The sequence below is a fragment of the Cyclopterus lumpus genome, chromosome 25 (assembly GCF_009769545.1).
Source record: "Cyclopterus lumpus isolate fCycLum1 chromosome 25, fCycLum1.pri, whole genome shotgun sequence".
Classification (NCBI taxonomy): domain Eukaryota; kingdom Metazoa; phylum Chordata; class Actinopteri; order Perciformes; family Cyclopteridae; genus Cyclopterus; species Cyclopterus lumpus.
In genome coordinates this window covers 2,621,418-2,635,900 of record NC_046990.1, presented here as the reverse complement: position 1 = coordinate 2,635,900, position 14,483 = coordinate 2,621,418, and the positions used below count along the sequence as shown (strand labels likewise).

Here is a 14,483-nt window from a genome sequence, read left to right as displayed (position 1 = left end):
AATATCTAATTAATAGTGACAGTTGAAATTAGGACTATAATTAATACGTACATTGATTAAAACAATTTTTAAAAAGCATACATTAAAGATATTTAATGTAACCTTCATTTTATATCAACTCATAACAGGAATAAAAATGAGGCAAAGACACAGCGTGTTTTTGAGGAGATGCCTGGGATGTTGGTTTTAATAACTTAGAAAACATTCATGTTACAGCAATACTACAGTAACGGTACAACAGAGAAATGGAAGGAGCCACATTCACCTCCAGTGGTTTGAATGTAGATTAACATTTTAAAACCAACAGATTCTGTCACAGTGCCAAACGCAGATGCACACCGGGTTCAGTGGAATGATTTTACGGCGGGGGGGCTGGTGGCATCAACACACATTAATTAGCCTGATCTCCCTTTACTGCCAACACAGGTGGGGGGATTCATCTTGTTTCAAAGAGGTTTTTCTTTTTTTTATTACTATCATTGATATCCAAATGCTGTCAGATCATAATGAGAAAACACATGTGGGGTGACAGACTGTTGGTTCTGCCTCCAGAGGGGAGCTCATAAATGATATTAAATCATCGTGACGATCAAGATGCTGCATTAAGGGGATTTTCCACCACAGCCCGATTAACATGGAGACACAAATGTCATTTGAAAAGAGATAACCTGCAGAGCATTTGTTCTAATTCTTATCTAATTGGTGTTTTTGTTCCTCATGATGGATTCCCACAACACCTGCTCAACTTTAGGAAAGTACCTAAAAGAACATCGAGTAATTTAGTAGCCAACATGTATTAGAGCGTGAGAGGGCGGAGTCAGTGTGTACCAGTTATCCCAGTTGGCAAACTGAGAAGTTCTTCTGCACAAAAGTCTGCGTTTGTGACCCAAAACCAAAGTTTCTAACGCTGACATTTATGCAAAAGAAATAAAATAAAAATCAACCGATAATTCTCTGTATTTCATTTTATCCCCCCCACCACCACAATGTCTCCGAGGCTAAATATAAACCACTAATATACTGTGAGGTAAAGACTTGATTAGTTTTTATTTATTTTCATCATTATGGTATGTTCTTCAAAGTTACCGTAAAGGATACAACATTTGTCGACTAAAGTCTCAGACCGTGATCTACTGAACCGGATCACCGGTCAACACCTCTAAGAGTTGGTGGCCTTTAACAGACTCGATACGATACATCGGTACACACAGGCAACGGTAATAAAGTGCCCGACTCTCTAGAAAATAAACTCGAAAAGTCGAAAAGATGTCTCTTTCTCATCCGTCTCTCTTTATGCACATCTCCAGATTTCTGTTAACCTTGAAACATCATCATATATTTCTCAGATGAGTGACAGAAGCTTTTTTTTTGTTTTTGTTTACCAACGAGGCATCATGTTACAAAATACACTTTCACATGATCCGACATGGGGAACCATAAAACTCTTCTTAAAAAGGGGAACTCCTCCAACTCTTTACTGTATAAAAGTAGCTGTTTGTCAAATTGGATTTGTGTGTGTGAAGATAAAGAATCCTTGCTGGTTTAAGGAGCTTTTCGAGACTTAGATCGCTGGATTTCGCTAATTCTTTTTCTTAAAACAAACGTTTTTCTTGCACCTTAAGCTTGAAAGTAAACTGCCTTCCTAACTCGAGTAAAAATATGAACATACTGTACTTGAAATGTTTTCGGTGGCTTCAGCTGCTTTGTGTTGTGCGTCAGGAACCGCGTTCTCATGCACTGAGGCTGTGCGAGGCTCGTCAGGTCGTTTGTTATTAAAACACAAAGGAAACTTGAGAAGTGGACTCTGGAGGATCTCCCTCCTCATCACAACCAGAGATGCAGACTGATCTGGACATAGTCATATTTTGGATACATTTTCTTCTTTTTTAAATGAGTAAAAAAAAAAAACTTTCACTCCTACTCACAGCTTTAAAATCATATCATATTTCTTGGGAATTAAAAATGAATCTTTTGAGACGGTGATTTTAATGTGTATAATTCAGAATTGGGTTCATTTCACTTGATATTTCTTTATCGGGTTCAATCAACAAGAATATATTTCATGGCGAATTGGTTTGCGACCACTTTTTGTGCATTTTATCGGGTTTTTTTGTATCGTTTGTTTTCTGACAGGTGAACCGTAAAGCGTGCTCGATGCTCAATGCTGGGGATCGCCCCATGCTGGGGATCGCCCAATGCTGGGGATCGCCCCATGCTGGGGATCGCCCCAATGCGGGGATCGCCCCAATGCGGGGATCGCCCAATGCTCTGGATCGCCCAATGCTGGGGATCGCCCAATGCTGGGGATCGCCCAATGCTGGGGATCGCCCAATGCTGGGGATCGCCCAATGCTCTGGATCGCCACATGCCCGGGGATCGCCGCAATGGTTGTGTTCGCCCAATGCTCGTGTTCGCCCAATGGTGGGAGTCGCCCAATGCTGGGGGTCGCCCCCGATCGCTGCTCTTACATGTTGCTGTGAGTAGAAGCAAGTCGCTTGGTAAATGGGTTTTATTGCTCGCTTTGGAGCGTTGAAATGATTACATCTTAAAAGTTTGACGAATCCAGGCTCAAGACTTTGGACATCATCCGTTTCAGCTGCTGCTTCTTTTATTTATTTTTTACTGACAGAAAGCAATAAAATAAAAGATTGTCAAGGACAGCGTCAGAAACTCCTGCTCTTCACATGTGAGAACATCTCTACCGGCGTGCGACGCGGGGGCTGAAGGGGAGCGGCACTCGGCTCTCCGTCAACGTTCTGGGACATATTCCTGGTGAACCACGCTGGTCCTACGTCATACAAAAGCCAACGGCCTGCGGGAACCTCGAAACAAAACGAGCAAGCCGCCGACGATCTAGCAGTTGAAACCTCATCAGTCCACACATCACTCACAACAGCATCTCTCCTCTCCTTCATATAGAAAATAGAACACTATATTTTACAAGAGGACTAAGAGAGAACAGAACATCTACTATCTTACAAGGAACAGCGCACGGGCAAAGTATGTACAGCAAAACGTGGTCTCCACTGAGCCACGGTGTGGTGCGGAGCGACCGGTCTGAAACCAAACACTGTTGGGAGAGAACATCCAGGGTGTCCCTTGGATCCAGAATATGGGCCTAGTTCAGCTCTGTGAAGGGATCGTCTGGATGCTTTGAAGTGGGGTTGTGTGAGGTACTCCTCAGTCAGTGTGTTAGCAAAGCAATGTGCGCCTGTGGACGGGACCTAGAAATAACAGTGTATCGTTTAAGTGTTTGCTATATTTAGAATGTTTTCACCTTTTTACCTTGCCATTAGACGGCCCTTTGAGATGGGAACCGAAGCCGTTACATCGCCCTCTTCTCAGCAACCAGATTCCATTGACAAAAAAAAGACTAACCGATCGAGGCAACGGTCGACCGGTAACTTCTTTCTACTGCGAGGTCAGATTGAATGTTTTTGTCAATGGAGTCTTGTGACTAAAAAGAGCAGAGCTAATGGCGTCGGTTCTCCGTCAGAAAAGGTCCGTCTGACAGCAAGGTGGTAGTGAACATTTGCTTTGCTCCCGTGCTGGTACTCCTACTACTGTAGTAATACACTGACTACAGAGAAGTACCTCATACAACCACACTTCAAATAACCCAAAACCAACCCTGTAAAGTCAAATGAATGAGAATCATTCTAAGTTCTGACAATGTCGTTGTTGAGTCATTAATTTTTTCGTCACATCTTGAGAAAGTTTGATTTTACCCAAAACTGAGTTTAAATGAAGTCTGCATTTAACAGAGCAAACACAAGCACTGAATATTGTGCAGCTAACAGTATCGATCATTTTCTTATACCTCTAGTAGGATCTAACCATGCAGATAGTTTGAATTATTAAATTTTTTTTAACACAATGGAGGTGAATCCTAATTTAGTTTGTGGTGCTCACTGCACTAGAAAAAAGGTGCATTTAAAAGTCAAGTTCCTTCCTGTTAACTAGATCCCTTTTGGTCTTTTCTCCAGCATTGAGAGAGACAGGAGACATGGTGGGGGGGGGGGGGTGTATGACATGCAACTGAAGGCCCCCTGGCCCGTGAGGGCTTGATCACACCGAGATGTGTCGCTAGAAACGCGTCGGCCACACAAGAAAAACCCCTTCGGTTCTGCCGCGTGAAGCCGATGAGGAAGGGTCATGAACTTTCATTCTCCCTACTGACCAGCAGGGGGCGACTCCTTTGGTTGCAATAAGAAGTCTGGTTGTATAGAAGTCGAAATCGGCGAACTCGAGGTTCATACCGGCAGTTCACAAACGTCACGATGACGATGAGTCTATGGGTACGGCACCAGCGTTTTCCCAAACTGTTTTTGGACACGCATAAAAGTGAGTGGCGCGTCTTGGTGTGATCGGCCCTTAAGGCTACTGGGTACCTTATTAGTACAAACAACAACAATGAAAACACCATTGTGAGCACTAAACAAATAACTTAGAACTCATGGTATTGAGGTAGAGGCCAAAAACTCTGATATCTCAAAACCTGGACAAATAAAAACCACAACTATCTGCATGCGTAGATACTAGAGGAAGCTTTTTGTTGTTGTTGTGGAGATCAAGTCTGGTGTCTTTAGCCATCAGTTCACATGATCCAAAGTGTTCTGTTCGACACCGACACCCTCCTTGGCGATGGGTTATTAAGTGCTATGAGAATGACGAAGTGCTTTTAGCTAAAAGTACGCTACAAACTGACTCCTGTGACCAATTCAACTCAAACCAAAATGGGATGAATCCACCATCATCCTGCTGCTTGGATCCGGCAGAGACGAGAACTTCAGAGGGTCATGAGGACCTCCGGCTGTGTGCGAGTGCGTCCACTGAAACATGAATGTCCTGGCGCCAGGATACTTTTATTTGTTTATTTCTTTTTTGGGGTCCGGCTGAATGGTTCCGTTCTGCCAGATGTGACGATGAGCGTAAATGCGTAGCTCGTGAGTCTTGTGGTTGAAAGGTCACGGTATATGACCGCGGAGAGCGCACTCAACACAATACAACAGCGAGGAGGAGCAAGGCGGGAAGGAGGCGGAGGTGGTGGGGGAATCCAGTTTTCAAAAAGGTGGTTTCGTGGGGGGTGAAAGGCCTGACAGTTACAAAAAAGAAGAAGAAAAAAAAGACAAAGAAGCAAATGTTATTCACACAAACACAGCCATCACGACTGCGGACTGTTCTGGGCAGAGTTTAATGAGTCTGTCTGGCCCTCCTCTTCTTCCTCCTCCTCCTCCTCCTCCTTCTTCTTCTCCTTCTTCTCCTTCTTCTCCTCCTCCTCTTCCTCCTCTTCCTCCTCCTCCTCCTCCGGATGTGAGGGGCCGTTGTGCCTGCCTTGCCCGTCTGATTCCGCACTGTCCCTGTGAACAGCAGGACTCCCGGCCCCAGGCTTCGCCAGGCCCCTGGAGGTCCGATGTATGTTTGACGGAGACAGGCTACGGCCCCTCCCCTTTTCCTGAGCGTCGCTGAACTTCTTCATTGTCACCTTCTTCTGTCTTCCCTCCTCCTCCTCTTCCTCTTCATCGTCATCAGAGTCGATGCGGTTGAGTCTTTTGCGGATTGGACGATCCTCTTCCGACGACGACGTCTCAGACTCCTCCGACTCGTCAGACTCATCCGTCGAAGGCCGCCTCTTTTTCAGCATCTGAGCAAGCCGCTTGCGGCGCTGCAGCGATAGTATCTCTCTCCTCTTCCCCCGGCCCATCTTCTCTGGGTCGTCCTCCTCCTCCTTTCTCTCTGTCCTCCTCAACCGCCTCGCTTTGTCTTTGTCCGTCTTCTCCCGCTCGAGGAGCTTCCTTTTCAGCCGCCTCCCTCTCTCGCGCTCCTCGTCCTCGTCGTGTCTTTTCCGCTTTTGCCTCACCCTGTTTCTCTGGAGGTCTTCCTCCTCTCTCCTCCTCTTGCTCACTCTTCTCCTCTGGCCATCTTCCTTCTCATCTTCGTAGTCCTCCTCCGTGTCTCGGGAAGAAGGCGAAGCTGAAAGAAAAGAAGGAAAGAGGAAGGATGTAAATCTTGGATCTGCAATGAAACTGCTGAGCTGCACTTGGATCCTTCACACAGATAATACTTGAATAGGAATCCAGTCAAACTGAATGGGAATCAGCGTGAACCAGTGCACATGCTCAGAGTGTGGCGATCTGAGAGGAGATGACCGACCGTCGCTGTAGTCACTGGAGAAATGCTCCTTGCGAGGTCTGCCGCGGCCTTTGACCTTGACCTTCTTGACGGAGGCCCGGGAGTTGTCCGACGACTCGGTCGTCTCGCGGTAGTTGACCTGCTGGCGCTGGCCGCGCCTCAGACCCCGCCTCTTCTTGTCGGCGTCGCTGTCGGTCATGTCGCTGAACTGATCCGAGCCTGCAGAGGACAAGGGTTTATTCGATCATTTTGATGATCGAATAGTACCAGAATCGATGTTCTCTGGATCCCTTTTCTCGGTTTAACATCTTTGGGCGATTTTAAGACCAAAATATATTAATTGCAGTCTTTCAAAGTTTGAAAACTTGAGAGCTTCTGCATAGAAGTTTGAATTAGTAGAAGTGAAATTGTAAAAACACCCATTCAAACTTTTTTTAAAAACAAATAAATCTTTACATCCTTTATAATGTCAGACGACGCTATCATAACATCTGTGGGAGCAGATAAGGCGAGTCTGAGTGTAAGGCGTAGCCTCCGTCAGATCGTCCTCCTCGCCGTCACATTGTACTGTGATAATCTCAGCTATATAAAAAGGAGCGATGCCAGTCTACCACCCGTATTGCAGTCATAAGACATTTTTTAAAAATGAATAAGATGCGATGTGGAAACGGGCCCTTAAATTATAGAAACACTAAAGAGTTGAATTACCTTTAGTGCTCATGTCTAAAAGCTCATCAGCTAAACAAACAGCAGCTTCCTTCATGAAAGCGATTCTTAAATCATCTCGATCAACTCTGCAACTGTGATGCAGAGCACTTCCCCTCGCCGGCGCACTCACCAATTTCCTCATCGCTGTCCTCCTCCTCTTCCTCGGAGGAGCGTCTCCGCCGCCGCTTCGGTCGCTTCCTGCCCCCGCGTTGGGTCTTGCCCGGTCGTTCCTTGGGCGCCCCTCTCACCGCCCCTCTCACCGCCCGTCTGGGGCGGGACCCACTCTCCGCGCTGCCCGCGTCCTCGTCCTCCACCTCGTCATCGTCCGGCCCTGACGCAGCGAAATCTTCATCCTCCGAGCTTTGAGGGGGAAGGAAGCAAATACTTTTGTTCCCCCTCAATTCTTATTTTAAGCATGAACAAGGAGAGAGGGAAAGTAACACAGAGGAAGGGTGGAAAGGGTGTATGTATGTATGTATGTATGTATGTATGTATGTATGTATGTATGTATGTATGTATGTATGTATGTATGTATGTGTGTGTGTGTGTGTGTGTATGTATGTGTGTATGTATGTATGTGTGTGTGTATGTATGTATGTATGTATGTATGTATGTATGTATGTATGTATGTATGTATGTATGTATGTGTGTGTGTGTGTGTGTGTGTATGTATGTGTGTATGTATGTATGTGTGTGTGTATGTATGTATGTATGTATGTATGTATGTATGTATGTATGTATGTGTGTGTGTGTGTATGTATGTGTGTATGTGTGTGTATATGTATGTATGTATGTATGTATGTATGTGTGTGTGTATGTATGTGTGTGTTACCTGTTGCTGAGCATGAACTCGTCCTCACTCTCTGCCGCCGTGCTGTCACTCTCCAGGTCGTTCAGTCGCCGCCTCTTCCTGTTCCTGGCGGAATGGGCTTGGCTTCTGATTGGCCGCTGGCTCCCCTTCCCTCCTTCCTCGGACAGGATGGCGGCGATGTCTCGGCCTCGCCCCACTCCTGCATCGGGACAGTGGGTTTGAGGTCACGTTAAGAGGAAACTTGGGCACCAAGTCAACGGAGAGAAAGACCAGACACCATGAATTCAGATGTGGGCGGGAATCACGAGTGTCTGCCTACATGGCATCGTGGATCATAACCAAATACTGGTATTATTTTTACAAGACTGTGCATCGTCCATCAGGGTTGAATTTCTTTAAACAGGGGATGCGGGGGGGGGGGCAACGTAACCGCGGCGATCAGACCGAATGACTCCGACTGGACAGCGATACAAAAAGAGAGACACACACACACACACACACACACTCCAGCGGAAAATCTCACCTCCGCAGAGGTCCCTGATGTCCTCCTCTATAGCCTCATCAATGGCATCGTCAAAGTCATCAAACCTGCACACAAATCAGATGTTGGGATTTTATGTTTTTATTGTGAGAAATCTTGCAAGTATGACACGCCATCTGGCCACACCCACCTGTAGCTGATGTGCTTCCTGGTTCTGGTTGATCTCCTCCCCAGATTTTTGCTCTTTTTGGGATCTTTCTTCTTCGCAGACTTCTCCTCTTCTCCCTCATCTCCCTCCTAAAAGAAAACAAACAGTTGAGACAAATTATTTATCAATATTAATTTAACGTAAAAAAGATTGGCCAAAATGTCAAGTTTGGTTTAAGTCCGTTTTACAAGTCTACACCGTTGAATCTCTTAGTTCCAGAGGGCAGTTCAGAGCGAGCCCCTATGCTAACCTTTATTCAACCAGAAGATTTAAAAAAAGAAATCTTTCTCAAGGCTGTCCTGGTTAAGACAGGCAGCAGCACATATGACACTATAACTATAAGCAAGACTTCCGAGTCATTTGGATTCACTTTAAATTCGACCAATGAGACCAGCTGCTGAAGATTCAAGCGACAGTAACGGTTTGCAAGCTGAGGGCGCAGCACGGCCTGAGGGACAGATAGTAGGAAGAGGTCCTAGATGTGAAGAAGTTGATGGAGGTCTGTTCGTAAGAAGGAAGCCTTATGAATAAGAATATGCCGATGCAGAGCATCCAACCAGATATGGAGAGCAAGAGGGCTTTAAAACAAGCATGAAGTCTCCCATTAGTGTCTTCTTTCGAAAATAAAAACAACGTTTCACCAGTTGCTGAACGTGAAGCTTAAATGAGAGAATCCGTCAATCATAATTCCAAGATACTTCATACCTCCTGAGCCCTGAGAAGAACGGTACCGATCACATTTCCATTTGAAATGTGATGAAATTGAAACGGCATTAAAACATATTAAAAAGGGATATTATCTCAAACTCTTTTACTCACAGGGATGATGTTCTCCACACTGATTCCCACGTACACCAGCCGCTCCCTCCTGCACAGACGGGGAGAGAGGAGGGTCAATCCACATCGTTTAGTCTTTTTTCTGAAAGTCGATCACAGTGTGTGTGTGTGTGTGTATGTGTACCTCCTCTCTGCTCGATCTCTTTTCTTCAGAGCACTGTCCAGGTTCTGCAGCTGCTCCTCCAGTTTCTCACACAGCAGCTTCTGGACGGAGGAAACCGGCCCAAGAAAAACACGCATATTAAACGTAGGAAACGTCTCTTCTAAAGCCTCCTGTATAATAGCAACACTGAAATGTGTCCCGAGTTCACCAAGTAGGGAGGTAGTGTCAGGTTGCCATTGGAAACCCTTTTGAGAAATAATCATTTGGTATCACTTTTTAATATAAGGGACAGCAGCTAGCAAAACGTGCACTCCAAAATGAACCAAAGGCTCAGGCCAGCCTGGCAACCACTTTTAAAAGTTACTGTTGTACTTGTACTACATGAAGTGAGGTCTGGTGACTGAACTGTCAATATGAAAGAAAAAAAAAACTCACAATGAACCGTTCTACAAACCATCAACTCCCTTCAGACTCTACTGACCACACGGTAGGACTTGAGGCTTTTGGTTTGATACACGGATTGCTTGACAGATTGATGAAGAGCTCAAATGTGCTTTATATGTTCCAAAGTAGCAGTCCCCCCCTCTCTCACACACACACACACACACACACACACACACACACACACACACACACACACACACACACACACACACACACACACACACACACACACACACACACACACACACACACACACACACACACACACACACACACACACACACACACAGAGAGAGAGAGCTTACATGCTGGCAGGGGGGACAGAACCATTGTCCATCTGGAATCAACATGAGCGGCGGCCGCAGACAGGCAGTGTGGTATCCGCTGTCACAGGAGTCACACAGCAGGATCTGAGGACACGAGGACACGTCATTAACAAAGAAACTGATACCAGACCATTTATGGTTACAGCTTCTCAAATGGGACATTTTGCTGCATTGTCATATCAAAATGATGCGAATTCAATCCTGTTTAGGCCAGGGGTTTTTTATACAGTTTTTGGCCTGAATGCGTTTTGGGAATCTGGAGAGTTCCAGTTCATGCGGAAGATGTTTCTTTCTTTATGGATCTTGCCTAGTGCACGTTGAATTAGAAGAACGCGTGTATGATAAACGAGCTGAAACAGCCCCTCACCAGTTCGGGGTGGTTGGGCAGGCCACAGTGACTGCAGGCGTCCTCGCTGGGAATCTCCTCCAGTTTGCACGATTCCTCTGAGTCACTCCCTCCCTCGCTCTCCCCCTCTCCCTGTCTCCTCCCTCTGCCCTCCGCCTCCTCTCCCTCGTTCAGTTTGCGTCTCTTGGCGCGAATGTTGGACCATCGGGGGCGCCGATGCCTCCGTTTGCCCTGAGAGAGGAGAGAGAGAGAGAGAGAGAGAGAGGGGGAGAGAGAGAGAGAGAGAGAGAGAGAGACGAACAGATAATAAAAAAGAAAAGTAAGTTGAAGTTGTTTTGTGTTTATTCTCACCATGACACACATTTAGAAACTGATTACCCTTTGTTTCCTTATTTGTCCGACTGGTTCTGTTTTGCAGTCATTCTTTGCGGTTAAGCTCCGCTCCTCTCCCTCTTCTACTTCTTCCCCCTCCTCCTCCTCCTCCTCCTCCTCTTCTTCTTCCTCATCATCATCATCATCATCCTCCTCCTCCTCCTCCTCCTCCGTTCTGCTAGGCAGGTCCAGTTTTTTTTTGCGGTTTCTTTCTCTGGCTCTCAGCCGCCTTTGAGCTCGGCCTGCAGGTTGGCAAGGCAGATCTTCAAGAAAAGAGGCAGACGAGACTGAATTTATTGTCAGATTACAACGGACAGACATAAACAAACTGTATTTTCAAATCCTCCCAGTTTCATGAATCTTATCACACACATACCGGCAAATCCTCGTAGATCTCCTCAGCAGCCTCCCGTCCTCCTGCGCCTCCTGCTCGCGCTCCTTCTCCTCCTCCTCCTCCTTTCCCCCCTTCCCCCGTAACTTGTTTCTCCGGTGGGGGGGGATCTTGATCTTCAACCGGATTCCTTCTTTCTGGAGCTCAGAGGAGGCTTCCTCCAGGGGACCCTTCCTCTCCCCTGATCCAAGCCCGACGTCCTTTGCCCTCATCTCGGCAGCCAGCCCGGCGTTGACCCCGTCTCCCTGCTGGTCCTTTGTATCCTGCTGGTCCGCTTTTAGAAGCGGAGTGGTACTCCCAGATTCTGCATCAGACTTTTCTAAAGTGCTTTTATTCTCTTTATGGTTATCTGTACCTCCTTCTTCGGTCAAAGAAAGTCCAGACAGCTCTCCTCTCCTCTTGTCCACAATGTCATCCTTCTGTTCTGTTGTTGTCGTCCCCCTGTCCGACTGCTCCTCAGTCGGTTTTTCTCCCAGGTCTCCTGCCGCCTGTCTCTTGGGGTCCTCTAGAGACAGCGGCAGTGGGGAAAGGCTAACGGAAACTACTTTCCTCCCTACAGCTTCAGGAAGCGGATCAGATTTTAAGGATGGCGGTGGCGGTAGTTTTCTGGCTGTTGGAGCGTCCATCGGCACAGGAGGAGGAGGAGCGGTGTCTGCTGCCGCCACCTCCCCTTCAGCGGGTCCCTTTCGTACCAACACCGACTGCCGACTGACCTCCCTCTCTTCCTGCTCAGCTCTGGAGTCCCGCTGGTCTAAACTGGGCCCGTTCTGTTCCTGCTGCTCGGCGCCTGGGGTTCTGTGGCGCTCGGATGGGCTGCGGATGACCCCCACGTGACCTATGACGCCGACTTGACCTATGACCCCTATGACTCCATTTTGTCCCTCTTTGTGCGGCAACGAGAGAAACGCTCTCCCGTTGCTCAGTTCCTGCCTGGATGCGGTGACAACCAGCTGCTGCTGTGGTTGTGGTGCAGCCGGGCCACCAGGCGGCACCAACGAGCCGGGCAACTTCCCCTCTTTGCCGTGGCTGTCCTTGGTCTGGATGACTGATGGGTTGCAAACAATAATGCTACTGCTGTTGATACTGTTGTTGAGATGGTTGCCGTGGTAGCTCTCCGCGATCTTAAGCTCCCTCTTCTTCAGTGGCATCTTGGCCTGCTGGCTGATCCTGACGACCGCCCGCTCCGCCTCCCCTTCCTTGTTCGTCTCCTGCTTCGTGGCAGTCGCGCCTGGCGCCATGACAACCGACACAGCGTTTTTGGGGGCGTCGGCGTCCCTGGATTCCGACTTGATGACGGTGATGATTGTGCTCACGCGGTTGTCAAAGACGGGCGGCGACGTGCAGTCGACCTTCTCTTCTTTCACCTCGGCCTCGGTGTTTTCCTGCTTCGTGGCCGCCGTCTCCTCCAGCTTCACCACTGCAAGACAAAAATGTGTCATTAAAAATGTGTCATGACATCAAGGATGATCAGATCCGTCCGTCAGATGGTGTCAGAACTAACATGCCTGGGCATTGTTCTAGAGTGTGGAGGCACGCATTAGGAAGCCCTTTTCTTATCGTTGGCCTCCCTATGGCTGAGCCATTAGTCCACTATATATTTACATATCAAATAGTTGTTTGCTGCTCTATTAACGCTCCGAATCCCGTACAGAGAAACAGTAAAGTACGACGGTTCCAATCTGTTAAAAAGGTTGTGAAAAACATATTCATGCTTTTCTTATTCCAAAAGACATTAGATTATTGCAATGCTCTTTTTACTGGTCTTCCGAAACAGTCAACTGAAAATATTTCAACTTATCCTTAACTGTACAGCCAGAAAAAGAAAGAGAAGGTTTTACCAGAGTTTTAGCAACACTTCAGTGCCTTTAATAATATAATGTACGGTTCTTTTACTTGTTATTAAATGGGTTCTTTGATGGTTTAGGCCTTCAAGGTTATTTTATGGCAGAGTTTTATAGTCCTTCAAGAGCTCTCAGATCTTCTACTGCTGGGTTTTTAAGTAAACCACACAATTTATAATTGCTAACAAAAGCTATACAAGATGTTTTTTTGTCATTTCTTTTACTAATTCTCTCACTTGTATCATTCCTAATGGTCTCTGAATGTGTATTCACTTTGAGCTACATATCTTATATGAAAAGTGCTCTCGAAATAAAGTTGAATAGTAGGACATATCATCTCTCTGATCCCCCCCCACCCCCCTTAATTCAAGTGACACAAAAGCGTAAACGCAGGATAACCAGCCGTTCCTTCTGCTCGTGGTACCTCGTGTCAGGGGTTGCTCCTCCTTTACAGGGTCGACCTTCTCACTGTCAGTGTGTTCCTCGGCGGTCCCGGAGGGTTTGGTGTTTCCAAGGGCCTCATCCCCTGAGTCGGCAAAACACAGAAACAGTGTGTTTGCAATACATCTTGGCCTCTTTAAGTTGTTGGACACTATTAGAATAATTACAACTGCGGGGTGAAAGTGGCCCAATGTGATGAGTGACATTGGACTTTTCAATTGTATCATTTCAGATCATTAGATTACTTGTGGTGTTGTTTCTATATTTAGTTTGGCCTTAAAAGAAATCAGTTGGCTGCAACTGCTGCTGTAACGTTGCCATCCATATTGTTACTCCAATCCAAAGCCCAGCATACCTTCATCTTTCTCTTTAGGACTGGTGCATCTGGAACCAGCCTGGTCCTGGTCCTGGTCCGGGTTCTGTTTTGGTTCAACCTGAGACTTCAGCAGCTCCAGAGCCTCGGCCAGGTCGTTACGATTCCTGAGAAGACCGTTTGGATAATTTCGCTCAAAACTCGTCCAGCATGGACAGACAATTAATCACTCAGAAGAAAGTAAGTGACGAGACTACTTTAATATCGGCAACGGGTCAGTGTGGACGTCTTGAAGTGGAGTTGTTTGATGTACGGGAGCAAAGTAATGTCGAGCTGTGGGCGTATTTTAGACACCTAAAGAAAAGCCGAGGTCAGTTTCAGTGTACACTATATTCAGAATATCTAGCTTTCCGTCGGACAGCCATTTCTGTCTATTCCAAAGCCCCCAGAGTCCATTCACAGGACACCGTAGTTGGTTAGTTTGGTTGCGTTATTGGCTGACTGGTCAATCTGAACTAAACCGTTCAAACATCAAAGTCACACAACAACACAAACTAACCGATGGAGGCAGCGGTGGACCAGCGACTGTCCTGCGAGGTAAAAGGAGTCTTGATGAGTCTAAATGATCCCTTTTAGACAAGTTTGGCGTGTTAATTTGCAATGTGAACCGAACCAAACTACTTTTTAAAACTATAACACCAGATACGACTGCAGCCTGAGACACACTAA

At 46.7% G+C, this 14,483-nt stretch overlaps 1 protein-coding gene across 1 annotated transcript in view; it reads right to left on the bottom strand.

Moving 5' to 3' along the window:
• Positions 1-155: 155 nt before the first annotated feature.
• The window catches only part of LOC117728107 (remodeling and spacing factor 1-like), a 19,287-nt gene continuing 4,959 nt past the window's right edge, over positions 156-14,483 (bottom strand). The window contains 15 exon segments of the mRNA XM_034528831.1: positions 156-5,973; positions 6,154-6,351; positions 6,971-7,200; positions 7,673-7,850; positions 8,175-8,239; positions 8,323-8,429; positions 9,160-9,208; positions 9,302-9,381; positions 10,030-10,134; positions 10,418-10,627; positions 10,775-10,954; positions 10,956-11,031; positions 11,145-12,576; positions 13,425-13,526; positions 13,797-13,921. Of these exon segments, the coding sequence (XP_034384722.1) occupies positions 5,165-5,973; positions 6,154-6,351; positions 6,971-7,200; positions 7,673-7,850; positions 8,175-8,239; positions 8,323-8,429; positions 9,160-9,208; positions 9,302-9,381; positions 10,030-10,134; positions 10,418-10,627; positions 10,775-10,954; positions 10,956-11,031; positions 11,145-12,576; positions 13,425-13,526; positions 13,797-13,921 (3,946 nt within the window). The 3' untranslated portion in view covers positions 156-5,164.